This window comes from Lygodium microphyllum, chromosome 3 (genome assembly GCF_053477565.2).
Source record: "Lygodium microphyllum isolate KBCC chromosome 3, Lygodium_microphyllum_v1.1.10, whole genome shotgun sequence".
In the NCBI taxonomy this organism is placed as follows: Eukaryota; Viridiplantae; Streptophyta; class Polypodiopsida; order Schizaeales; family Lygodiaceae; genus Lygodium; species Lygodium microphyllum.
Genome location: NC_141137.1, coordinates 122962096 through 122988571, shown reverse-complemented (window position 1 = coordinate 122988571; position 26476 = coordinate 122962096). Strand labels below are relative to the sequence as shown.

At 43.9% G+C, this 26476-nt stretch overlaps 1 protein-coding gene and 1 long non-coding RNA gene across 4 annotated transcripts in view; one reads left to right on the top strand and one right to left on the bottom strand.

Moving 5' to 3' along the window:
- The first annotated feature begins 2364 nt into the window (after window positions 1–2364).
- LOC148038847 (uncharacterized) overlaps window positions 2365–26476 on the top strand; it is a 102697-nt gene continuing 78585 nt past the window's right edge. For 2 of the 3 annotated variants that reach the window (XM_087674739.1, XM_087674736.1), the window contains exons 1-3: window positions 2365–3033; window positions 11426–11557; window positions 11744–11979. In XM_087674739.1, coding sequence (XP_087530865.1) covers window positions 2476–3033; window positions 11426–11557; window positions 11744–11979 — 926 coding nt within the window. In that variant the 5' untranslated portion in view covers window positions 2365–2475. The remainder of the gene's footprint in view (window positions 3034–11425; window positions 11558–11743; window positions 11980–26476) is intronic. The other variant, XM_087674738.1, reaches the window with a different exon arrangement.
- The window catches only part of LOC148038846 (uncharacterized), a 93299-nt gene continuing 78948 nt past the window's right edge, over window positions 12126–26476 (bottom strand). Inside the window, exon 3 of the long non-coding RNA XR_015690332.1 lies at window positions 12126–12199. This is a non-coding gene — a long non-coding RNA (uncharacterized LOC148038846). The remainder of the gene's footprint in view (window positions 12200–26476) is intronic.

The following is a 26476-nucleotide window of genomic DNA, read 5'->3' as shown; positions in this document are numbered from 1 at the left end:
TGCAATGAATGCTCTACAAGCATTCTCCCAAAAACCTTACCAACCATGGATTAAATGGTACCATGGCATAACCCTTTCACCTTAGTAAGTGGGTGTATCACACTTATAGTAACTCAACCTCCTACATTGCAAGCCCTGCATGATGGTGGGACAACGCTTTTTCTAGCTCTTCTTTATGGATATCTTGCACAGATCTTAACAAAATTTATGGTGGCCTCTTACCCAAGCCCATGCTTGTAGTTTTGCTTCGTACAAAAGCTTTATCACACTTACATATGGGGTTTTGCAAGGCTAAGTTCGTGCAACAATTGACTAGTTATTTGGTACTTGAAAGACCTCCTCCACCTATGGAATGGGAGAGATGCGAGAGGGGACAAAATGTCAAGAGGACAACATTTAGAGTGATGATATGCAAGAAGATGAGTGAAGGAGTGCAAGGAGTGTGCATGATGCTTATTAATTATAGAAAAGGATTAGCTATAGTACTATGTTGCAATAGAACAATAATGATATATGATAGATCTAGATAACATATTCCAAGGGAAAATCGCTCTATTATGACGAGCTCTATTGCATTTCAAATGTGAGCTTATGAGAAGTCCATTCCTTAATTTGGGATGTAACCATCACTTATAAAAACTCATATGATATTGCATATGAGATTACCCCTTAGCTCTAGGAATGTGGCCAACCAAGAGCTATAATTTTTGAGAGGGCATAAGTTATTTATATGTCACAATATTACCAATTCTCCCTTTGACTATTAACCATTATATGCATGGCTTTCCATTTGCTCAAGAGTGATATATCTCATGGTGTCTATTATCGCTTTAAAATGATTATTCATATTTCTCCAAAGTTGGAGAGAGCAAAAAGACTACCCATTCTCTAAGATAAAGAGGCTGCTAGAAAGGGGAATAATAGAAAATAAGTTTAAATCATTAATACACTCAAAATGATTTCTCTAAACTATAAGGGACTAACTAACCCGGAACAAATCTAGGATAATCAAAGGTGGCTAGTTGAAGATTCACAGACTTCTCCTAATGTTATCTACCTTCAAGAGATTGAAATGGCAAGACAAAACCTAACAAAGAACTTGAACCTAATCAATATCAACAACTTGTGGTTCTCTACCTCCCATTCTCATAGGAGTAGGTGTGCATCAATTGGGATTAGTAATAACCTTCAAGATCTCTTTTTAAAAATAAGAATAGACACAAATAATAGATGGATAGTAGTACACCTTAGAGGGCAATAAGAGTTTACCTTAATCATTGTGTATGCACCATGCAACCCTAATGAAAGGACGACACTTTAGACATCTCTTATGGAAATATAATATCCAATCATTATTTTAGGTGATTTCAATATGGAGTTCAACCCAAGAGGTATTCACCAAACCCCTCCTCCCTATTCCAACTCTTAAAAACAAAAACATGCTACGGACAACCAAACTTAATAAAAGATGGAACATTCACTGGAATCAAATTTCATGGAACTAAATGTTTCAAATGGTTTGGAGTGGCGAGATACAACTCAAAAATCTTGTCTAATGTGACTTATCGTTCATTCACCAAGCTCTATGGACAAAGAGCAAAGTGTACAATCAAGAATGGCATCTATCCAAGGCCTAAGAGAGAAAATGAAACAATACCACACTTGATTTTGACTTGTACTACTAACTCTAACATTTTGAAATTGTTACAAGGAATAATAGCACCCTTCCACCCAACAACCATCTCATGGAAGGAATTGTTGATGGGGGAAATTTATGGAATCCCCACGGCCATTCGGAATTGGATTGGAGGAGCATACCTATGACATATATGGTTCAACAAGAATTAAAAAGTATTTGAACAAGTGTTTGCTAATCCTCTTTCTGGTTTTCACTCTAATTTCTTGATGTAGGTTTCGACACTGAAAATCGAAGATGGAGAAAGAACACAAAAAATGGTAGAAGAAGGAAGGCAAGAAGAGTATGGAGAATGAAGACGAGTTGGGAGCTGAAAAAGTTCCGAGTCCACGGAGAGCGTAGGCTTGAGCTTGCAAGATAGGAAGCCTTTTGGAAAGAAATTTATTCCATCAACACTAACGATGTGATGGGAAAAATGCGAAGAAGAGTTTTGTTGCCGAAACCTAATGAGGAATAATTATGCCACAATACCAAATCTATAGGAACACATCCCCCTTTTTGGATGTAAGTGGCCATTATCATTTTTGAGCCCAAAGTTGAACTTCGGATAAAAACCTCAAATATGTAAACTTTTTAAATTTTGTCTACTAATACACTTTCCTTTTAAAAAAGAAGGAAAAGAAAGAAAAAATGGCATTAATCTTGACAGCAAACCCGAGGAGGTGAGGCTGGGTTTCACGTGTGGGGCTGGAAGGGGAAAGAGAGAGACAGTTGGCCGTTATACCTACAGGCTGCTACTACCTTCCTCCCTCACTCTTGAACCCCGCGGTCGTCTTCTCATGACTCCCTCGGACCACCACAACGACGACGACGACGCCAACAATGAATCAGATCCTCAGGCACCCGACCAAGAATCCGAAGATAGCACCTTCCCTCAAAGCTCGGGCAATGACGATTCCAATGGAGACCACAATAGCAGGAAACACATTCACAGATACACAAACGAGGGCGCCTCACCAGAAGACGCCTCCCTGCCGCACAGTCGCCGGTCCAATCCTCGTAGACGGAGAGTCAGTGAATGTGAGGAAGATAAGAGACAACTCAACGTCAAGAAGCCTAGAGGACGAAGCTCTGCTTTGGCGGATCTCGAGAAACTTCTTATCCCTGGCATTGATCACAGCATGCAGAGTCTTGGTGGTGGCTATATGCAGGGACAGGGATTGGATAAGCTGGTGAAGAATACGCCTGACAATCTGTTGTCTTTGCGGTCGAGTTGCGCAAGCTCAGACAATGATGAACTCGATGGTGTTCGAGAAGCCCTACGGCAGAGAAGATTGAGCCGCCAAACATCTATCATACAGCGGAATAACATGGGCGAATCTTATCCCGGATTGAAGGTTAGATGATGGATTTATCACTGGTTTCTTGGGACCATAACACATGTTGCCCACGTTTGTGGGCACCTTTGATGTGAAATTAATATCCTTCCGTTATGAACAATCATAAACCGCTTGCAACTGGAAAATAGAAATTACCTTCGTGTGGAATGGAATATCACATGATTCAAGGAGTCTAGGGGGGTCCAATAGCATGTCCAAGATAATTTTGAGCATGATTATCTAGTCTAAACGATATCTGTAAAAGATGCTAAAGGGTTTCGAGGATTGATCTTGTGGAAATCCAGTATCCAAAAGTTATATCAGATGAAAACGTTAGTTCTTTGTTTTTGAAAGTTTTCATGAAGACACTCAGTGCCAAAGCAACTTGTGCGGTTGTTGCAGGATGAAACCACCTCTCTTCTTTCACTTGGCACAAATAAAGTGTGGCTAAAGTTCATGTGCTTGATAGATTAGTTGGAGCCAAAATTCTAAAACAAATGAGTACAAACTTCTTAAGGACATTTGAGGAGAATAGGGGAGAGAAGCCAAGGTGGGGGAGTGTAACACCACCGGGTGTTGCCACCCTGTAGGGTACGGTGGCCTATAGATTGTCAGGGCCCAAAAGAATGCCAATTGAGAAGAGCATTGGACGGCCAAAAGCGTGGCAGCAGAGTGTGTCTTTGTGGTTAGCTTGACAAGTTTGGCACCCTCCAATTGGCTGATGTGAGTTCAGATCCTGCCCATCTTCTGGATCCCTGTTGTACTTTTTGCAATGCTCCTTGCAATGGAAGGCTTTTTTTGCACGTTGGGTTTTCTCCTTTTTGTGTCAATAACTCACATGAGTGCATCAAATGTCAAGATTTTTTTTTACACATTGAGGGGGTCTATCCACTTCCATTGAGTGCAAAAAACCTGCGTCTCAGCTTCCATGGTGGAAGGGCGGTCCACCTCTTGGTAGGTGGCAATCTATTGGGCCCTCTACCCTAGTGCGAAAAACAAGCTATGGTGACCCTCAGATGTAAAGGAACAACTCTCCAAGCTCGTGTTAATGCTGAGAATTTCCCTGAAGCTGCTCCCACGAAGGGAGTGAATAATGGAAGAACAAAGTTCCGCCAAAGTGGCATGTACTGAAGGGCTCTCCCTGTTGAAGATCCATTGTCAATAGGCCTTCCAATGATGCTACTCTATCAAGCTACCAATAAGCTCTTGCACATCTGATTTGTTGGCAGGCATGTTTTTCTTTGTCTTCATCTATGGTCATCTCCTATATGTGAGCCTCAACAAGAGTCTAGTAAGGACATTTGGAGCTTTGACACCCTTTGTATGTCAGTCCTTTTCTTTGACAGCAGCCTTTATCATCATCATGTTAAATGGATAGGGTTTCTTTGTCCTGTTCATGGCATCGTTTGTCCTATCCAGCATGGTCTGCACCCTTCATGGCTCTCATCTACAATAGATGATGCTTGTTTACTGCTTGTCATGGACGTTCCCAACCTCCCAGGCTAGGTGGCACATTTCCCATTGCTGGGCAGGCAGTTTCAGAGCATTTTAGTGGGCAGGCAAGACATTTCATGGGCTGTCAGTCAAGGTGGCCCCTTTTAAGCCATTTGGCCAGATTTGGTGGCAGTTGCCAGCATATTCAGGTTGTTTACTTTATTTGTGAGCAGGTTGGCCAATTGCTGCTCAATTAGGTTATTTAGAGCTCATTTTCCCTCTGTCCCACTCATTTTGCAATTAGTCTCTTCTCGCCCTCTATGTGTAGGCAAGTCATCATCTGCTTCTCCAGCCACCATAGTCTTCTCTCTTCTCTCTCCTCCCTCCCCTCTCAGTCAGCTCTCTCTCTCTCTCTCTCTCTCTCTCTCTTTGTTTAATTCTAATCATTATGAAAAAAAGTACAAGATTACAAGATATAGGTTGGCTAGGCCATCCTGCATAAAACCAGAGACATCAGAGTGAAGGTACAAGGGAAGTGGAGTGACTAAAGGGGAGTCTTGCTATACAAGTCTAACAAGGTTTACATAAGGCCCTAGAGCAACGGCCCCTAGCATACCAAGAGGAGATTGATCAACAACTAGTCATCTAGAACCTATGAATCTAAGGTTGTGACAAGCTAGAACGAGGAGAGCGCTCTCATATTCAGTAAATTGGTTGAGTGATTGTTGGCCAAAGCCCGCTCTTGTAGGGTTTGAGGGGATGTCTCCAAGATGGTGGATCATGAGGTTATATAGTAGGTGGCAAGTTGCTAGTGTAGGGAAATTAACACCCACTTAAGATCCAATCTACACGACACACGACACAAGCTATATCCACGAATATAAAGGGACTAGGCATTGGAATCACCTCCCAACCATAGAGCCGACTAGGCTCACCCCCGAACTTGGGAGCTACCACCACTCCAGGTCACAACCACATCCCAACAATTGGCATCCCATACCACCAGTCCACACCATCCTGGTATACGAACATGTCACTCAATGGGCCAAGAGTCCAAGAGCAATGATTAGGCAATGATATGCACAATGGGGCCTTGAGTCGGCTGCCCTAACCTCGATGTGTCCTCAGTGCATTCGCACTAAATCACTTCGTAACCACCGTGACCAATTCTACTAGCGCCCATCTGGATGTCCATGGAGATAACATAGAGAGATTGAAAGAATGGGATCCCAGATGTCTTCTATGTTTTTAAGTTTACCCAAATCTATAGAGTCTCTATTTGGGCTTTGATAACCCAAAATCTGACCAAAAGAAGACAAAAGCTACTGCAAAAAGTCGAAAAATCAATCAAAAACTACCAAAAACAGCAAAAATGGCCTGAAATTAAAGTCGCAAAACCAGGAATGAGTTAGGAACACCAAAACGCAAACTGAGTACTGCCACAAATAGGCTGAAAAACTGTCGCAGCAGTTTGAAGACTGAAAATGCAGGCAGAGGGGCTGTAGACAGCAAATGATGGCAAATTTGCAGAAAACACAGGTAGAACAGGTTGCCTGTATGGAGCAGTAGTCATCTGATCATCAGCAAGGGTGAAAACAGTCCTGAAATCAGTAAGAAAACACAGTAGGAGCACGAATCCTGAAATCTGATACCATGTCGGAAGTGGAGCAGCAATGGAAGTATAAACATATGCTGTAATAAACTGTGAACACAAGACAAAAGAGAAAGGGAAAGAAAGAACACAATACAGATGAGAACTTAGATGTATACTCGGGAAATGGAATCCATATATAAGACACGAGATTGTCACATACAACAGTGAGTCACTGACTGCGTGGGCACCGGCACCGGCTCCTCTCTCCATAGGACCTCCACGTGGTGGACTAACAGACTGAGGAGGAGGAGCCCAGAATATATAGGCATGAATAATTCCATAAAATATGTCAGGTCGGCCAGCATTAAAGGCAGCAATAAATGCCATGAAGCATAAAATTTACACAATAAAAATGCCTAAAATATCTACATAATGTGCCCAGCCCATAAAACATGCTCAGACTCACACATGAGCTAGCATACTCTAGTAATAGCACTTCCCCTTGCCTCGGCACTCTCCAAGCGAAGGATTTCCAATGGTTGCTGCTTTTTTTGTTAGTCATTGGTTGAAACCCCCCGCCATTGGTTCCTTACTTCCCGGTCGCAAGGAAGGTTTGATCGCTACTATCGGCCATTTGGTTATGCGTGGTTGGGCTACCGATGCTTCCAATGAACTCGGTCTTTGGACATGCCAAATTTGCAGACCCCATGCAAGGGCTTCTTCGTTGGTAGTTAGACTTGCTTGAGTTAACACATATTCTCCCTAGATAGGATCTGATTGCTTGGCACATTGCAATTTCTTTTGTGAAGGAGGTGCAAGGGCTTCTTCGTTGGTAGTTAGACTTGCTTGAGTTAACGCATATTCTCCCTAGATAGGATCTGATTGCTTGGCACATTGCAATTTCTTTTGTGAAGGAGGATGATCTGGGTGGCATGGTTTGTGCTAAGGTGAAGATCCACCTCAAGGACGGTCTCCACTCTTGACATAGCTAGGATCTACACTCCTTAAAGCCCTCTTAGATGAGAAATTTCTATGACCATCCACTTGGGGTGAGCCTTCGGATCTCCCAAGCCACCTTGGTATGGGTATACCTAGACCCATTTGACCTTGTCCATAGGAAATTCAACACTATGCGACATAGCTGAACCATCATGATGAAGAGAAACGCTAGTAGGAAATAATGTACAAGGCAATCACCAAAAGGACCTGGTTGACCACTAGGGCCTTAGTTGCCAAGGAGAGGTAGACTGTGCTCCAAAAGGTCAACTTCTGTCAGATTGTGTCAAGCACTAGGACAAAGTGTTGGGTAGTTGTGATGTCAAGTCCTTCTCGGAAGCCAAGCTGCGTGAGGGTTTGACCCCTACTCACCCATCACCCATCACCCATTTGAAACCCAAGTGGATACCCCACTCGATACTGGAGTTTGGGTCTCCAAGAAAACCAATTGACTTTTGCTAGTTGATTTTTGGATCTGTAGCCATGTAGAATACCTCTAGTGCGAGTCTCAATCTCTCCAACATCACCTCATCATCCTCCACATAGAGGGCCATGTTATCAACATACTCTGAGTTCAATAACTTTGTATTAGCCCTCACTGGTAGCTTGAGGCCTTGCAACCCACTGACTCTCAAGTGTAGGAAATCAAACATCGCCTTTGCGACCCACTCACTCTCAAGTGCAACGAAGATTAAGAAGGGATAGGGGGCTAGTGAGCACTTGACCAGTAGACCACTCCAATTGACACTCCCTTTACACCCCTTGATGGTGGCCAACCAATATAGTGTAGACATGTTGCTAATCCAACACAAGCGAAGCCCAACCGTGCGAGGGTGCCCTCCAAGAAGTTTCAAGTCCCAATCAACCCCACTGTAGGCCTTCTCGAAGTCCAAGAGAAGCACTGCCACCCACTGACCACTGTGCTGAGCCCACTCTATGACCTTGAAGAAGATGAATACATTATCCAAGATTCTCTTATCTTGGATGAAGCATGTCTATGTGTCATGGATGATGTTAGCGAGGATGAGGTGGAGTCGGCTTCCAATCTTCTTGGCTAGTGCCTTATAGGCAAGTGATAGCAAGGTGATCAACCCCCATTGGGACAACTATAGGCAGTCTAGCCCTTTTGAGAGAAGACTAACTAGGCTTTCTAATCTTCTGCCCGGCATCCTTCCAAAACTAAAGATCTCTTGAAATGCTTGCAGCAAGGGGATCTCCACCTCCTCCTAGGCAAAGAAGAAGGCTCTAGACAGCCCATCCTCTTTGGGGCATTTTTTTCCATCATGCAGCTGAAAAGTTTGGAAAGATGCCTCCTTAGTGAATGGGGAAAAGAGGGATCATCCATCTCGACTATTACAAGGGATGGGATGCAGTCCCACTCCTATTGCAAGATCGAATCATCCATGCAATTACTCCCTCTTGCTGAAAAAGCTATCCGTAGAAGTTGATGGTGAGTCCCATCACCTCTTGAGGACTTGAGTGGAATCTCCCATATTTGTCATGAAGGCTATGGATCTGATCCATCAAGGTGCATGACTAGTGCACCTAGAAGAACTCTCTACACATAGTGTCCCCTTTCCATGCCCAAAAGAAGGTAATTGTGGTGTAGAGGGAAGGATTGTTATGAGACTTTTGTAGTAACCTTTGTACAAGTTCTAAGTACCATTGAAGGGCCCTCCTCCCAACGGTATTGTCAAGCTTGAAGGGCTGCCTCCTAGTAATCTTGCTTGATTCTCCCAAGGCTCGTGGTACCTTCTCTACAATCCTCCATCCTACATCCACTCCTTGGTCCAAAGTTGTACAATTTGTCTCCTCACGCCCATACGTCTAGTCCAAGATACAGCAAGAGTGGGTTTCTAGAAATGCCAAAATTCTATGAGACGTGAAGGTTACTTATCACATGTGGGATCATGTGATTTGTTATCGAAAACAAATTATTGTAATGTCTATCAAAGACCATGGACTATGATCAAGCTCTAATAGATAGAATCTAATTTTATGAGGTTTCTATCAACTAGTCCTTTGGGTGAGGGCTTCCAAACATGTCATAGGCCAACATGTATTGACAAATAACTAGCCCACAATGAACAATGAAAGTATAGTGTCACGGGGACGTGAAATTTCAAGATACTTTAATCTTGCTGATAAAATTTGATTAAGTTACTAATCAAATGTGCAAGGTTGTTTAGCACATGTGATGCACATGGCAATTATTTCATGGTAACAAGCCAAGGACCTCGAGGATGCAATGGATGTCAAAGGCAAAAGTTGTGATAAGTTATGCCAACTTGGTTTTGCTGGTTAGTTGGTGTCAGTTTTTACCCTAGGACTGTTGTTTGGCTAATAAGTGTCAGTTGGTGATACTGGGGACTAGTATTAATTAATTGATTAATGCTAGTCTAAGGGTCAACAAAGATTGGGGACCACTCGAATTTGCAAATAGGCCGATCAATTTAAATATGGATGATAATCTTTATTTTTGGGCAAGGTCAGAAAAATTGAAATTAATTTTGAAAATTAATTTACTGGCTGGATGATGCTGAAAAATGGATTTAGAAGGCTACTACTTGGCAAAAATACCCATGCAAATTGAGAAAACGTTTTTTGGGTTGGATCTAAGCTACTCAATCAATTGGAGCCTGTGGGAGAGAGAAAAGAAGTGGTTGGTTTGACTTCCTGCAGTGGGTGACCTTTTGGAGGGTGGTGACAGCAGCAACCAATTAGTTTGGGCAGGTGAGAGCAATTTTGAGGCCTACAAGAGCTGATGACAGCAGATGACTAGTGGCAGCAATTTTTGGCATCTATGGTAGTAGATGATTGCATTTAATGCAAGCAGGAGCAGGCAACAGGTAGATTTTAGGGTTTTTCGACGAAGAAATTCAGACCTCTCTCTCTCTCTCTCTGTGGCATTCTCTCCCCTATTCTAGCCCATTCTCAGGAGATCTTAGCTTATCTTAGCCGTTTGGAGTAGATCTCAACTAGATTTGGAGGACAACAGGACGATTTTTGCTTTAAACCCTAATTTATAGCAGTAATTAGAGTTTAGCAGCCACCTCGTGACCCGTGCCAACAAAAGAAGGTATCATACACTAAAATCGACACTTGCAATTTGTTGTATTGTTAGGGATTTTAGATGTCTAGCCATCCATTGTAAATTTGGGGAATTCTCTCCCCTATTCCAGCCCATTCTCAGAAGATCTTGGCTTATCTTAGCCGTTTGGAGTAGATCTTAGCTAGATTTGGAGGACAACAGGAGGATTTTTGCTTTGAACCCTAATTTACAGCAGTAATTAGGGTTTAGCAGCCACCTCATGACCCGTGCCAACAAAAGAAGGCATCGTACACTGAAATCGACACCTGCAATTTGTTTTATTGTTAGGGATTTTAGATGTCTAGCCATCCATTGTAAATTTGGGGCAGCACTTGGCCATTTGGGTCCAATTAGAGCACGTCCTAGGTGAAAATCAAGGGGCAAATAGCCCAGTTTGTTAGCTGATTGTTGGAACAGTAAAGGGCTTGTAATCAATCCATTGGCAATTAAAGTCAAAGAAATACCAAAAGGGGCACTAGTTTTGGGGCCAATAGGGTGTCCAATGTCCAAGATTATTAAGGTAAATTGTGCATTTCAATTTATGTTTATTTGCTGATTGCTATAACTAAGTGCTTGATCAAGGAATTACCACCCTATCCAAGAACTTAGAAGGAAGGCTAGTTTCATATAGTGATGTTGTGGATAACCTAGCGTCAAATATTAGTGTCAGCAAAGTATTGATCTGAGGGGGTGTAATAAAACCCACCAGGCAAGAACATCTTGCTAATCCTGATTAAGTTGTCATTATAATACCAAGGGTATATTGGAAACATACTAGATTGATATAGCTAGCCCTTCCCTGAAGTGGCAAGATTGGTATTAAACAAAATAAAAGTATCCTCGTGAGATGACAACTGGTGTGAATCACGACGCACAATGATGATGACGTTGTTGTGTTCATCACGCCAAGCTTTTCTTCATTCAATCCTTTTTCCTTTAAAGTTTTCTCAAAGTGGCAATCTTTTCGTTTTTTTTTTCACAACAAAATCCTCGTTGATCACCTTGATGTGTTCTATTGATCTTGAGGTTCTTTCATGGAGAAAGAAGTTCAGACCCATGTCACCAAAGATAAGCTAGTGTAAATATTTTATTTGTTTTTTATGTATAGTTTATATAGAATTTGTACAGGTATCCTAACATCATGTCATTCATAATATAAAGTAAAGAAACAAATGGACATTAAAAGACATTGTGTCCATCTATATTAGTAAGCTTGGGTTTTTATGCATCAAACAAACTTTCTTGTTCCAAGCTTATCCACGTGTGGTTGGGCTCAGAGAGTTTGTGATTTGCAGGTCTTAAAGCTTGCAATTCAGGAGCATGAATTACCTGTGAGAATGGCATACAAGCAACTGGATGAACTAGCTGCAAATGCAGAGAGAGTAAAGGCGTCAATCGAAAAGAACCGATATCTACTTCTTTTACAGGTTTTTTTTTTTACAGGCCCATGAGCGTGCAGTTAAAATGAAGAGGACATGATTGAGTGCTACACGAGTGCATGACCACGCTCAACACTTAGACTAGCTAAGAAATCATGGCATCACATTCTGTCAAGCACAACCAATTTGCAGTGCTTATGCTTTGACAATTGTGGTTTCAAATGATCTGAATAGGTAAAAAAGCACAACTCTAGGTACACAAGGTCTGCTTTCACAGGGTGGAGACTCTATACAGAATGGAAAGTCTGTAAGAAGAATATGTTACAGCGTGTGAAAATGCTTTTAGCTCAAGGATTGGTAGCACGTGTGTTCAAGTCATGGTGCTTACATCTGTTACGGAATAGAAAATACAGACGATTTCAAACATCTGTAGAGAAACTCCTCCGTCGTCGTCTTTTACAGCGGTTATGGTAATGGCATGTTAACAGTTTTTATTAGCTTCTTACAAGTAGGTTTTGTCAATCACTACATATCAAGTTCATTGCATAGCCATAAGCAAAACTGTATTGCTTTGCAACTATAATGTTTCTTGGTTTTTACACGTATGTCCTTTGTATATTGATTTGGGAAAGGAACGTCACTGCCATGCACTCAAGATATGGTGAAATAACTAGAAGAAGATTCGCATGCCTGGAGCAGTGTCAAAATATCTTTCATTTTTTCCAAAAACATACAACATTATAATACCCAAAAGCTCACTTCATTTCTGAAACTGCTATTTGGGATGAGTGTAATACATGATCAATCAGGTAAATTGTAGTTACGCAATAGTTGTGATATTGTGCATGCCATAAAAGCCCCACACTTTACATGCAGGTTCTCGTGACTTGATTGGATATTGAAATCACCATAATTTAGTTTTCTCCATTAATTTATTTGCAATTTGATTGGCACAACGCTTCTTGATTATCAGAATTTCTTAGAAATAAAGTTTGTATGTGTTACAGGAATTTAACAGGCTCTTATAACAGTCAAATACAATGTTATATTTATATATAAGGGAAGAAAGACCAATGTGAAAGAAACTTTATGTCAGAAATAGTTGAAAAATCTATTCAACTTGTGCTGACATGATTGACACAAGAATATGTGGCTATCTGAGTGGACTGTATGTTCAATATGATTTTGGTCAATCTAGACCGCCCACTGATAGTGTCAAATAAAGAAATGAGGATAGTCTGTAGCACTCCACAAATCTCTTAATCATTCAGAAATGCTTATCGATATATTTTTTGGCAGCTAAGTAGTCAAATAAAAGGATCTTGAGTGCCTAAGAAATCCCACAAGAAATGAGGCATTGTCTGTTTGGTTTGAGCATTGAGGCATAGTAGAGATACTGTTTTCCTTTCAGGTGATAGTTCATTGAGGGGTACAGACTAGTTGAGGGAGGGCGAAGGAAACATAAACTATCTTGAATGCAAAGCATGTAAGAGGGAAAATGAAGTGAAAGAGAAGCAAAACCTATCCTATTGTTTAGTAAAAGGAAATAAAAGAACTGAAAAATAAACACTATTCACTCAAAGCTCACTCAACAAAACTCTCCAATGCTCCATGTCAGGGATTCTCTCCAAGAACTGCCTCTGCAAAGTCTTCTTTAACTTGGCAATGTGTGCTCCAAGTATGTAGCCACGCAAAGTCTACTTTATCCATACTCCATATCTAAGAGGCATTCTCTTCTTGTGCTTCTCATGCAGAGCTTAAGACATGTAACTCCAGTGACCAGATAACGAGCTTAGAGGAGGAAGAATGGAAAGGAACAAGCAAAGAATCTCAACACGGAGGTGAGAGAGTGCTACTCTAGTCTGTGTACCATAGCCACAAGCTTGAGATTAGAAAGAGGGAGGAGAGAAGAAAGAGAACAATAGAGCATAGTGGAAGGACAATGCTATGCAAGTAAGGAATGGCATCTCTTCTCTTTTATCTTGAAAGAGTCCTCTTTTCCGGGATTGACTATTAGAGTTGGTCTTTGTTCACCTATATGAATGCAAACAAGGCTTCTTCAGCTACTTCCATGGCTTGTGGATAGTGAAGCTGCTAGTCATGCGAGCTATCACAAGGGTTGGTCACAAGACTTGTAGGACAGAGTGGGTTTACTCACTATTGGTGACCATTCTATAGTGCTAGTTTAGGATGTGGGCACCGTGCCTTTGCTTTCAAACTTCTAGGGCCATAAAGCCATTTCTACAGTTTTTAATGTGTTGAGATAGTGTGCTCCATTTTGGGTATGCCCAATTTAGTTCTTGAGCACCATATTTTAGTCTCTAGTTTTGTGCAATTTGATGCAGCTTGTGTGGCATCCATGTTTTGATCTATTTGTAGGACTTCAATGCATATTCATTTCATCCCTCCATTAGTACTGTTCCTATGCTTGTTTGTGTGATCATTGAGTCTGAGAAAGATTTGTTTTGTGCTTTCTTTGATGGTATCATAGTTGCATTTGTACTACGTACGGACTAGTTCATTCCGCACGGTTCGTATTGTACCATATGGTATGTATCCGTACGAATTCGTACCAAAAACAGGCTATTTTTGGCCTATGAAGACTAGACCACACAATATCTTCCAACTCCTAAGCCTTATGTTTATTATCATAATTTCAAGTCTCTCTCACTCTCTCTCTCTCTCTCTCTCTCTCTCTCTCTCTCTCTCTCTCTCCAACTTCCAAGATGAATATGGAGTTCCAAGAGCATCCCTCCTCCCCTCCCCTCCTCCTCTCTCTCTCTCTCTCTCTCTCTCTCTCTCTCTCTCTCTTCCCAAACTGCCAAGTCTCTCTCTAGATTGGCACTAACCTCATCTAGACAACTAGCAGCAGGAGGCAAGAAAAACTGTTGGTTTTCACAGATGGCTATTTGGATGAGCCTACATGGTTTGGATATTGACCATCTTCCACCTTTGGATTATAGCCTTGACTGCCCTACACTTTCTCTCAGCCGATCAAAGCTGAACCAGGTGATCAGAGTTGATATCTTGAGGATTCAGACAGCAAGGACATGGATCCATCCACCACTCCCTCTAGGATCGAGGATGGAGTTCTATAGGAGTCATTTCTTGTGTCTCTCTGATGATGGTTTCATTATTTGGCCAGCATAAATGGACACCCATCTCTCCCATAGCGTACGGGTTGCTATCGGATAGATTTGCACCTCCTCACATAGGCTTCAGATGGAGACAGGCAGATGGACAAATACCCCAGCAGAGGATAGGACTTGCCAGCTTTTTGGTGGAGAGCCTGAGACGGAGGAGCACTATATATGCAGATGCACAGTATACTATGACATATGAGGACGGTACCACTGCCTCTTCCGTGATGGATTTGGACCTCTTCGTCGCGTCATGGAGCACAAGGACCAGAGATGCCTAGGTCTTTTCCTCGTGGAGCTCAAGAGGCGCCGAACTGCACTACTACAAGTCAGGAGGCCAACTCATCGAGGACACACATAGAGAGCAGTGGACAGACTTCTTCTACAGAGCCGACCCTACTGACACTACCAGCCTAGCAAAGACATAGCCACCCCGCCAGACACCTTACAGGTCACGCTGTGGAGTCACATTGGATAGAGTCATTTCTCTTCGTCAAGCACGACGACCCCATCTACTAGGACTACGTCCGAGGAGGCCACACCACAATCGGATTAGAGCCATTATCATGAGACACCGAAGACTCACCACTAGGCATATCAGTGAAGCAGCTAGGGACCGCATCATAGCTGAGATCATGTGCAGATCTTGAGATCAGCTACAACCCATAGTCTCCACCACACTTTTGTACATGGCTCTATCAGATCTGGTTCTCCTTTCCTTTCCTTTCCTTTTCTATCGATGGAACAACACTACACATGGTTCAACCCTAGTATAGTCCCATCGTATAGTTATTTTCAGTGATGTTTCATAGGCCACCAACTTATTTGTAATGTTATCTTTATCTTATTGATGAGATGACATTAGACATGGATGTACTTTGGATTTTGTCTCATAGGCCACATTGGCCTTATGTAGACGTTAATATCTCTCTCTCTCTCTCTCTCTCTCTCTCTCTCTCTCTCTCTCTCTCTCTCTCTCTCCCCCCTTTATTGTGAGAGCCTCCAAGACATGATTCATGTGGTGTCTTGAGATGTGCATGCTAGATATATGTGGGTAAGGCTGAGGATAGGGCACCCAAGGGATCTATATGTTGCGGTATGCTACTTTCCACCTGTCTCTTCAACATTTGCTCCTGGGGAGGGATCACCATTTGAAGTACTACATGAAGATATTATGAGATATGCAAGTATTGGGAACATACTACTAGTGGGAGACTTTAATGCCCAAACAAGAAGTGAGCAATCTGCCTTTTATGATACTAAACATGAAATGTTTAAGGAATTGACATTGGATGAACTAGGGCTTTCCATGACATCTCAAGATAAGGAGGTGACAGCATATGGATCCCATGTGCTAGCTTTGGGAAGTGCTCACAGATTGGCTATATTCAATGGTCTATTAAGATGGCCAAGAGTGGATGCTTTCACTTGTTGGAACAAAAAAAAAGGGGTTTGTGTGGTGGACTATGTAATGGGCTCGCCAGCGTTAATTCCAGAAATTAAGCATTTTGAGATATCTGATAAGCCGATCAACATAGCGGCCGACCATGCGATCCTAAAATTTACTCTAGCATGTAGTCAAAGACAAGAAACATGCACACATTCACACACATTCCCACATTATGAATTTCTAGAGCAAACGTCGCATATCTATAGTGATGCAGTACGAGATGGCTTAAGTCAACTAAACCAACATGAACCATTGGAAGATGTCACTAGATCTCTAGCGAAGGTTTTACATGTTGCAACTTCAAAGGCATTCCCATGTAAGATGGGCTCTACTGCAATACGCAGTTGTACTGCCCCTCAAAATGCTTGGTATGATAATGAGTGCAGACAAACTAGGACCCGTCTACAGAGGGATATCACACTAGGGACATGCACACATAAGTAGGTACGAAATGTCTTTTGTTGTCTTATGCGGAAAAAGAAAAGAGATTATTTAGCCAAACTAGAGTCAGAGATGTATCAACTCTTTTTGAGCTGAGACAACAAGAAGGCATGGAGGAAATTTCACGGGGTTGTCGACATCACCTATGGTATGGCATGAACATGCTAGGGCACTATATGATGTTCCATCACAAGAGCAGATACCTTGTCCATCAAACTCTAGGCCAACACAATGTGGTTTCTTTACGGAAAAGATGGTGAGATATGACATTTGGAGGTTGAAGAATGGGAGAGCACATGATCAAGATGGCCTTGTGGCAGAGCATTTTGCACATGCATGTTATGCACTGGCCCCTATCTTGGCGAATCTCTTCAATAGAGCCGTATGTGAGGGGTTTCCACTAAGTTGGCGTAACCATACAATAGTGCCAATTTTTAAGAGTGGAGATCCATTGGTCGCTAACAACTCCCGCACTATTATGATTGGCCATATGCTAGCAAAGATATATGCCTCTATTGTGGAGCATGAGTTGAGTTGGTGGGCTGAAACAAAGAAAATATGGTCTATAGGACAAGCAGGCTTCCACCACGGATACAATACGCTAGACCATATATTCAAACTAAGGGCCTTGACTGAGGAGGGACGATCATGGTGGCAAAAAATCTACTGTTGTTTTGTGGATCTCCGCAAAGCCTTTGATACTGTGCCACGTGCAAGACTCATGCAAAGGTTGCGACTCAGTGTCTAGTACGGTGGGTGTAAAGCAAGGCTGTCCCCTCTCTCCTTTGCTGTTTGGACTATATATTGACGAGATTTCTGATTACATACAGAGATGGGGTGGTATGGGAGCCAGCTTGGCTGGGGTACTCATACTAATTTTGTTATATGCTGATGATATGGTGCTTATCTCAAATTCACTAGAGGGACTACAATGGCATCTGGATGCATTGCATGTGTTCTGTGAAGATAAAGGTCTCAAGATTAATCTTGGAAAGACTAAAATTATTGACTTTAATACCTCAGCATCTTGAGTGACACACTCAGAGCACCACTTTATGTATGACGGTCAGCCTGTGGAACTGGTTAGACAATATGTATATCTCGAGGTCACTTTCAAAGGGCCATAGTTTTCACGGAAGGAGACTTCAAAGGCTAGGCTTGCACAGGCATATGCAGCTTTGGGTACTCTAGAGTGGCAGTGTGCACACATATAGTTTCAAGAGCCTCATACCAAATTGTGTCTTTTTGACACTTTAGTTATGCCCACACTACTCTATGCGGCAGCCATTTGGGACCCAAGCCTTTATCATACTAGACGGATGCCACTTATGGATTGTGATGGACCGGAAGCACAACATTATGATGGCTGGGAACACATGGAAAGACCTCTGGTCATGATGATAGCACATATGATAAGGGCAAAAGCCTCGGTACCACAAGAGATCATCTGGGCAGAATTGGGCGTTGCACCCATGGTAGTTAAGGCATTATTCCAAACAATTACTTTCCTCCAGAGGATATGGCAGCTCCCTAAAGACCGATATCCTAGACTAGCTATGGAGTCTTCAAGACAACTTGTAGCAGAGGGAGATAGACAATGTTACTATGCACATATGAGCCCTGGCTGAACTTACATGGCATGAGTACAAATAAACTGCCACTATTCGATTACAGCCTCGACTGCCCTACTTTGAGCCTCAGTCATGCAGAGCTAAATAGTGTGATCAAAGCAAACATCACTAGAGTGGAGACAGAAAGGACTTGGTCCAAGCCCCCTTTCCCATTAGGCACAAAAATGGCACAATACCAATGTCACTTCTTGCACCTTTCTCATGACAGTTTCATAGTGAGGCCGAGATACATGGATGCTCAACTTTCCCACAAACTTCGAGTTGCTATTGGTCAGATTCGCACCTCATCGCATCAACTGATGATTGAGACAGGTCAATGGAGCCATATTGTAGCCAATGAGAGGATGTGCCAGCTTTGTGGATGGGAGCAAAAAACAGAGGAGCACTACATTTGTAGATGTACTGTATACTACGACATCGGAGGCTGCTATCATTGCCTCTTTGAGGAGGGCTTTGGACCACTAAGATGGGTGTGAGGACCAAAGATGTTTGGGCCTTTTCTTATCCAGCGATGCAGAGCATTATTATTACGGGATAGGAGGCGACCCCACCGTCATCCACCCCTCCAAAGAGCAGTTACAGACTTCTTCAGCGTAGCTGAAACCCGAGATGCTACCACCCCAGACACTAGATCTCCTACTACTGATAGGCATTATCGAGATACAACATCAAGCGGCATCATAGTTGACAGAGCTATAGTGTTACGCAGAGCACGATACCCTAGAGTACCTACTCGGCAACATAGGCGTGCCCATATGCATCACATTCGCATCACGATTGCTCGTTACAGAGGCAGTTTGGCGCACTGACTTAGTCTGAGGTAGTTTGTAGAGTCTTGGTGGATTCCATAGACTGAGGGGGAGATACTCTACACTCTTTTTAATCTTTTTAAACTTAGTTTTTCCAGCTTTTTCAGTTTCCATACTTCTCATTCCAATCTACTATGTAGACGTATACATAAATTTTCTCTCTTCTTCTCTAATGAGAGATGATGCCACTCTGGCCTTTTAGAGACGTTAATAGATCTCTCTCTCTCTCTCTCTCTCTCTCTCTCTCTCTCACACACACACACACACACACACACACACACACACACACACAAGAATGAAGAGCCTCTTTCTCCATCCACCCTATAGTTTGCTTTGTTGTATGATGTATTACACATACACTCCCATATGTCTTCTAGTAGCACGTTGCGCATGTTGTGCATGAGGTTTTACCTTGTTACCCTCATGATTCATCCTATTAACTCAAGTGACATTGCTATTTGAGCTCTAAACATGTGTTCTATTATCTATAATCCAAAATAACCAGGTTTTGTTTTCTTTTTCGTACTACTATCTTGCATGTCGTGTCGCGATTGCTGCCCCCCGCCACTGCCTGTTTCCTAGCGCTAGCCTCCGATTGGCGCCCGCCCCGCCCGCTCTTGGACGTAGCCCGCCAGCTCCCGCCCGGCCTACTCCTGCCCGCTCCGCCTGCTTCTGCTCCTGTACCGCCCCCTTGCTCCCCCCCACACCTAGTTACCTCCTCCGCCCTTCCTGTTGCTTCCCCCTGCCTGGTACCCTCGCCCTGGTCACCCCCACGCCCTGATACCTGCCCTCATGCCTAGTCCCCCCTACTCTCCCCCCCGTCAAAAGATGATGTACTAGCGAGACAGTAGGGTTTGTGGGGAGGAACACGGAGTGAACTTGGCAAACATGGAGAAGAGAAGAGAAGAGAGACAAAACTCTGATAAATGGAATGATGAAGTTCTGAATCATGGAGTGAATGTGATACAAGGGAACAAGGGTGCCATAGCACAAGGAAGATGATGAAGACAGCCACGAACCACAAACCGCAATGTCCTCCTAAAGGGGTGTGAGGGTAGTGGAGAGGCTGGAGAGAAGAGGTGACAGACTAAATGAATCAGTCGTGAGGACTGAATGAGAGAGTGGCCTATAAATAGGCATAGTCAGTCTAGGATAGCACCCCTTTTTGGGGCTGCAAACCCTAAACGCAAATTCCTCCTCTGAAGTAGATAGGGAATCCAAAAACTCATGGATCACGGACTTTGAAATGTCTAATGACGAAGGAAGTGCCGTCGGTCGTGCCAAAGAGCTCCCAGAGGTGTCCTCTCGACCCAGAGTAGGCGAGGGTGAAAGGTGGTGCTCAGACTGAGCAATGAGTTGGCAACAGTCGCTGCTTCTCAATGGAGCGGACCGGGAAGCCGAAGAAGAGGAAGGAGTCGAGGAGCCACTATCTCTCGAAGGAGCAGACTGACAAGGAGACAGTATCAAACGAGCACTGTCTCTCGATGGAGCGGATTGCAGATCCGTAGGTCGTGAAAGCCACAGTACCTGAAAATAACTGGGAGAAGAATGCCACTGGCATTGTGACGATCTCCAGGAGGTCGTAGCGCCAATCGATCCTCCATGTGCTCGAAAGGACTTAGTGCACATCGGATGCGTCTTATTGCCTTGAGCATAGTACTCTGATAGCCGATGTAGAACGTTCTCTATGGCCCAGAAAGAAGAGGTGGCACAAGGAGTGCTTGGTGGAAGACGCATGTACTTCGGAGGGGTGGGGAGCAAAGGTCGAAGTCGGCAAGCAACGTTGGTGTGTCCAGTGATGCCACAATAGGAGCACCCAGTAGTCTGGTCATCTGTTGGTAAAGAAGCCATGGATACCAGTGTACATTGCTGAAGAAGGAAGAGGTCAGCCACCATGAACCACGAACCGCAATGTCCGCCTCAAGGGGTGGGAGGGTAGTGGAAGGGATGGAAGTGAGCTGCTAGTGGGAGGAGGATATGGCCAGTAGTAAGAGGTTGCAACCAATAGAAAAACACAGGTGAGGAGAGAGAAAGACTAAAAACGCAGGCAGGACAGCCTACAGGGGAGAGAGAGAGAGAGAGAGAGTATATTAACGTCTCTAAAAGGCCAATGTGGCCTATGAGACCAAAGCAATACATACAATGATGGTGTGTTTCTCATCTGGAACGAGAAAAAGATGAAAAACATGCCTATAAGACTGAAAAAAAAGTAAAATAGTGTCCTATAAAAGGGAAACATGTCGGTGATCTGAAAGTGAGAGTAGAGAAAGGAAAACTCTCCATCAATGATATGTCTGTTCTCTAAGGAGGTGTATCTCTGCATGGCTGAGGCGTCTCGGCATCTGTCTCCTGTGGTGCTCAATGATGGCTTTAATTTGTCTGTGGTGTGGATGTCTAGGCCTTCGTCCGGGTGGACGTGGGCACCTAGACCGGCTAAGTGCCACTGCTCTATCCAAAGGGACACCTACAGAAGATGAGGTTCAATGATGATGTACTCCTGTAGGCTGTGTGGCAGTAGTAGTGGTATCTGCCATACTCTGTCGTGTATCAGTGAAAAAATCAGTGACTGCTCTCTGTCTATGTGAGGCAAGCTGTGGGGGCCTCCTACTCCATAGAATTGTTGCTCTGCGCCTCTAGAGCTCCAAGAGGAAGAATCCCAAACATCTCTGATCCTCAAACTGCATGATCCGTCTCAGGGGTCCAAAACCCTCTCGAAATAGACAGTGGTATCTACCTCGTATGTCATAATATACAGTGCATCAGGGCAGATGTAGTGTTCCTCTGTCTCTGGCTCTCTGTCGCATAGTGGGCATATGCGTTCTTCTGTCTGTATATCCTCCCATCTGCATGTCTCAATCCTCAGGTGGTGGGATGAGGTGCGGATCTGACCAATAACTGTGCGTAGTCCATGAGGCAGCTGTGTGTCCATGTAATTGGGTCGGGTGATGAAACCATCCTCAGATACCTGAAGGAAGTGGGTTTGGTAGTATGCCATCCTCGTGCCATGGGGGGAGGGGGATCGGATCTAGGTCTTCTCTGTATCTAACTTCAGTATGTCTACTCTGATCACATGGTTTAGCTCTGATCGGCTTAGGTCAAGTGTAGGGCAATCCAGGCTATAGTCAAAGGGGGGTAGTTTGTCAATCTGCAGCCCATGTAGACTCATCCATGTACTCATCTGAGCATACCAACAGTGTCTATCACCGTCTGCTGCTAGTTGTCTAGAAGAGGCTAGGGCTAGCCGTGGGTATCTATCTTGGGGGAGCTCCCATAGTCTATGTATGAAAGTCACTACTTGGACCAAGGCCTCAGCCACCATGGGTGATGCTCCCAACTCAGCTCTGATAACCTCATGTGGGATCGAGCTCTTCGTTCGTATCATACGTGAGATCATCATGACCAGTGGTCTTTCCATATGCTCCCATCCGTCATAGTATTCCTTCTCTGGTCCATCCTGGTCTCCCAAAGGCTATCTCCTCGTGTGAAAGAGACTCGGACCCCAAATAGCTGCCCCATATAGGAGTGTGGGTGTAACCAGGGTGCCAAAAAGCCATAGTTTGGTGCGCGGCTCGTGAAATTGTATGTGAGCACATTGCCTCTCCAATGCACCTAAGGCTGCATATGCTTTTGCCAAACGAGTCTCTGATGTCTCTCTCCAAGAGAACTGTGGTCCCTTCAATGTGACCCCCAAATAGACATATTGCCTAACCATCTCCACTGGCTCTCCATCAAAAGTAAACTGGTGCTCAGCTCTTGTCACCCAAGCAGCTGAAGTGTTAAATACCATAACTTTAGTTTTCCCAAGGTTCACCTTAAGATCTCTATCTCTGCAAAAAGCTGATAATGCATCCAAGTGTCTATTTAGTCCCTTAGGTGAGTCAGATATAAGTACAATATCATCAGCATAAAGCAGTAATGGTATCAACAATCCAGCTAGCTGGCTCCGGCCCCACCAGTCCTATCCACATATTCTGAAATTTCATCTATATACAGCCCAAATAGTGTCGGTGAAAGTGGACAGCCTTGTTTCACCCCAATGGTGCTATTGACTATATCTGAGATGCCCTCAAGTGTTCGTACTCTGCCCGTCACTGTCTCATACAAGGCATAGATACTCCACTGTATCTCTACGGGCACATCAATGTTTTGCATTCTTCTCATGAGTCTAGAACGTGGCATTGTGTCAAAGGCCTTGCGAAAGTCCACAAAACAGCAATAGATCTTTTTCTTGAATGCCTTGCCTTCTTCGATGATTGCCCTCAATGTAAAGATATGGTCTAGAGTTGTATATCCCCTCCTGAAGCCAGCCGGGCCTTTTGTTCTCAGGCCATGCATCTCGGCCCATTCACTCAATGATTGTTCCACGATAGAGCCATATATCTTGGCCAGCATGTGTCCAATCATGATAGTTCGGTAGTTACTAGGTAGCACGAGGTCTCCACTCTTAAAGAGCGGCACAATAATATGGTCTGACCAACATGTTGGAAATCCCTCACAAACTGCCCTATTAAAGATGTGAGCCAGCGTTGGTGCCAGAATATCACAGGCATGCGTGAAGTGTTCAGCCACTAAACCATCATGATCTTGGGCTCTTCCATTTTTAAGTTTCCATATGGCATTCCTCACTTTTTTTTCTGTGAAAAATCTGCAATTTGCTGTTCTTGAGGTTGAGGGGAGTGGCATAGGCTCTTGGCCAAGAATATCATAGAGTGTGCAAGCATATCCATGCCAATCATCCGGTCTAGTAATTTGTAGGGGTGGCTGGTTCTCGTGCATCTTTTTCCATGCTCTCTTGCTGTCCTGCCCCAAGAACATGGAATACATTTCTGTTTCTAGTCTGCTCAGGTATTCCCGCTTCTTTTTGCGTACCAACCGTCTGAAATTTCGAGCATGCTTATGTGTGCATATGCCAAGTGCCATCTCTCGCTGAAAACATGCTCGTGTCTCTTTGCACTCATCATCATACCAGCCATTCTGTGGGGCATTACCTCGTGGAGGTTTATCCGACGGTGTAGTGTGTGGGAAAGCGTATGCTGCTGAAGTGTGTATTATCTTGGCCAACTGTCCTGTAAACTCATCCAGAGAGGACTGTGTGTCTAGCTCCCTCAATGCATCTCGCACAGTAGTGCTGTATATGTGTGAGGTTGCTTCCACAAAATCATAGCGTGGTAATTTTGGTATGTGTGGCTGTGCTTCGTGTATATGCCCATATTGCATTGTGAAAGCTAGAATAGCATGGTCTGCTACTACTAATCCAATTGGTCTATCTGAGATTTCAAAGCTTTTTATGTCAGGTAGCAAGTTGGGTGATCCAATCAAATAGTCCACTGTGCTTGACCCTTTCTTGTTATTCCAACATGTGAAGCCATTAGATCTTGGCCACTATGGTAGCCCGTTAAGGATGGCCAAACCGTGTGCACTTCCCAATGCCAGTAGGTGTGTTTCATATTCTGTTATCTCTCTATCTTGGGCTGATCTAACTAATCCCACTTCATCTAATGCAATATCTCTGAACATCTCATCACTAGTGTCAAAGAAAGCAGATTGGTTGTTTCCTGTGCATGCATTAAAGTCTCCTACTAGTAGAACATCCCCAATTCTCATGTATCTCATTATGTCCTCATATAGTGGTGTATACGGGGATGCCTCTTTAGAGACAAACTTAGAGTATGCATGGGAAAAATAGCATATGGCAATATACATGTCTCGAGTTCTGCTTGCACGTAACCTGATCTACATGTATCTTGCCTCTACATCTCTATGTACCACTTGGACTGTATCTCAGAGCTCTTCTCTAAATAGAATTGCCACATCTCCTGATCCCCTCGTCCCTCCAGGCCGCCTAGGCTTAGGGCGATATACACTTTCCCATCTATATCCATATACATCAGGTAGACGGCTGTCTTTACATTGATGTGTCTCAGTATACATAGCAATGTCTATCCCTTTGAAAATATCCTCAAAATAACCTACATCTGTCTTAAGAGAGAAAGACTAAAAACGCAGGAAAAAACAGCAGCAACAGTCAATATGCTAAAATCAACTCTGAACAGTGTGTGATAGGCTGGAAACACGTGCCAAACTGTTGTAAACAGCAATGGCCAGCTTGGACCGTGATGTTCTCCGCATTTGGGGTGTGGGCAGCAAGCTGAAATACCTGAAATCTGCAAAAACGAGATTGTTCTGAGACTGCGATGTCCTCCGCGAAAGGGGTGTGGAAAGCAAGCTGAAACACTTGAAATCTGCAAAAATGAGATTTTGATGCAGCGGAAGAAGAAGAGAAGTGGATGCCGAACCCGCGACTAGTCTTTGCCTTCACTGGAGTGGAGGATCTTCGTTGCTATGTGAGCAGATCTAGCTCTGATACCATGTCAAAAGATGACGTACCAGCGAGACAGTAGGGTTTGCAGGGAGGAACAGGGAGAACTCGGCAGACATGGAGAAGAGAAGAGAAGAGAGACGAAACTTTAATGAATGGAATGATGAAGTTCTGAATCATGGAGTGAATGTGATACAAGGAAACAAGGGTGCCGTAGCACAAGGAAGATGATGAAGACAGCCACGAACCACAAACCGCAATGTCCTCTTGAAGGGGTGTGAGGATAGTGGAGAGGCTAGAGAGAAGAGGTGACGGACTGAATGAATCAGCCGTGAGGACTGAATGAGAGAGTAGCCTATAAATAGGCATAGTCAGTCTAGGATGGCACCCCTTTTTGGGGCTGCCAACTCTAAACGCAAAACACAGAAACGCAAATTGCGGGTGAAGGATGAAGGGTTTCTCAACACCCCTCCGCCCTGGTAACCCACTCGCGTTGTCCCCCATCTCCTTTACCCTGTGGCCACCTGCTTGCAAGTCCCCCCATGCCGTCATCCGTGGCGCCGGGCTCCTCTATCGGCATCAGAAAATAGAATCCCCCTCCCCCCTTCCTCGCCATCGCCCTCGCCCCTCCTATTGCTCCCTCCATTTGCAGCAACACTCCCCCCCTCCGGCAATACAATAGTGTGATTGGTAGGTTCTTAGTAGGGACGCGCAATGGAAACCTCTGGTTAGACGCCGATGCATTCTGCGAGTGCCCCCCAGTCATACACCTTGCGCGTTGTCCTCTCTGAGGAACAGCTCTTGGTCATCCATGCCACATAGCTGAAGCTTAAAGAAACAACGATTTTCGGTCAGGGAATAGGATACTCTCCATCCAGGGCCCAGCTTCGGGATTGGCTTCACTCCATGCTGCGCATTGGCACAACGCAAATCGTGGAGGTAGTCCTCATGGGTCAAGGGATCTTCATGGTTCATCTCACCTCTGCGGAAGCGGCTCGTGAGTTAGTGGAGAGCTCGCCCTATGCCTCCACGAAGGGGGTCATTCACATGGTTCCCTGGTACAGCGGCTTCACAGTGGAGTCATTTGAGCTCCACAACAGATTTCTCAAACACCTAGTCGCTTTACTTTTCCCTGGATGGCGGTAGAGTACTTCCAGTTAGTGGACAACTTTAGACG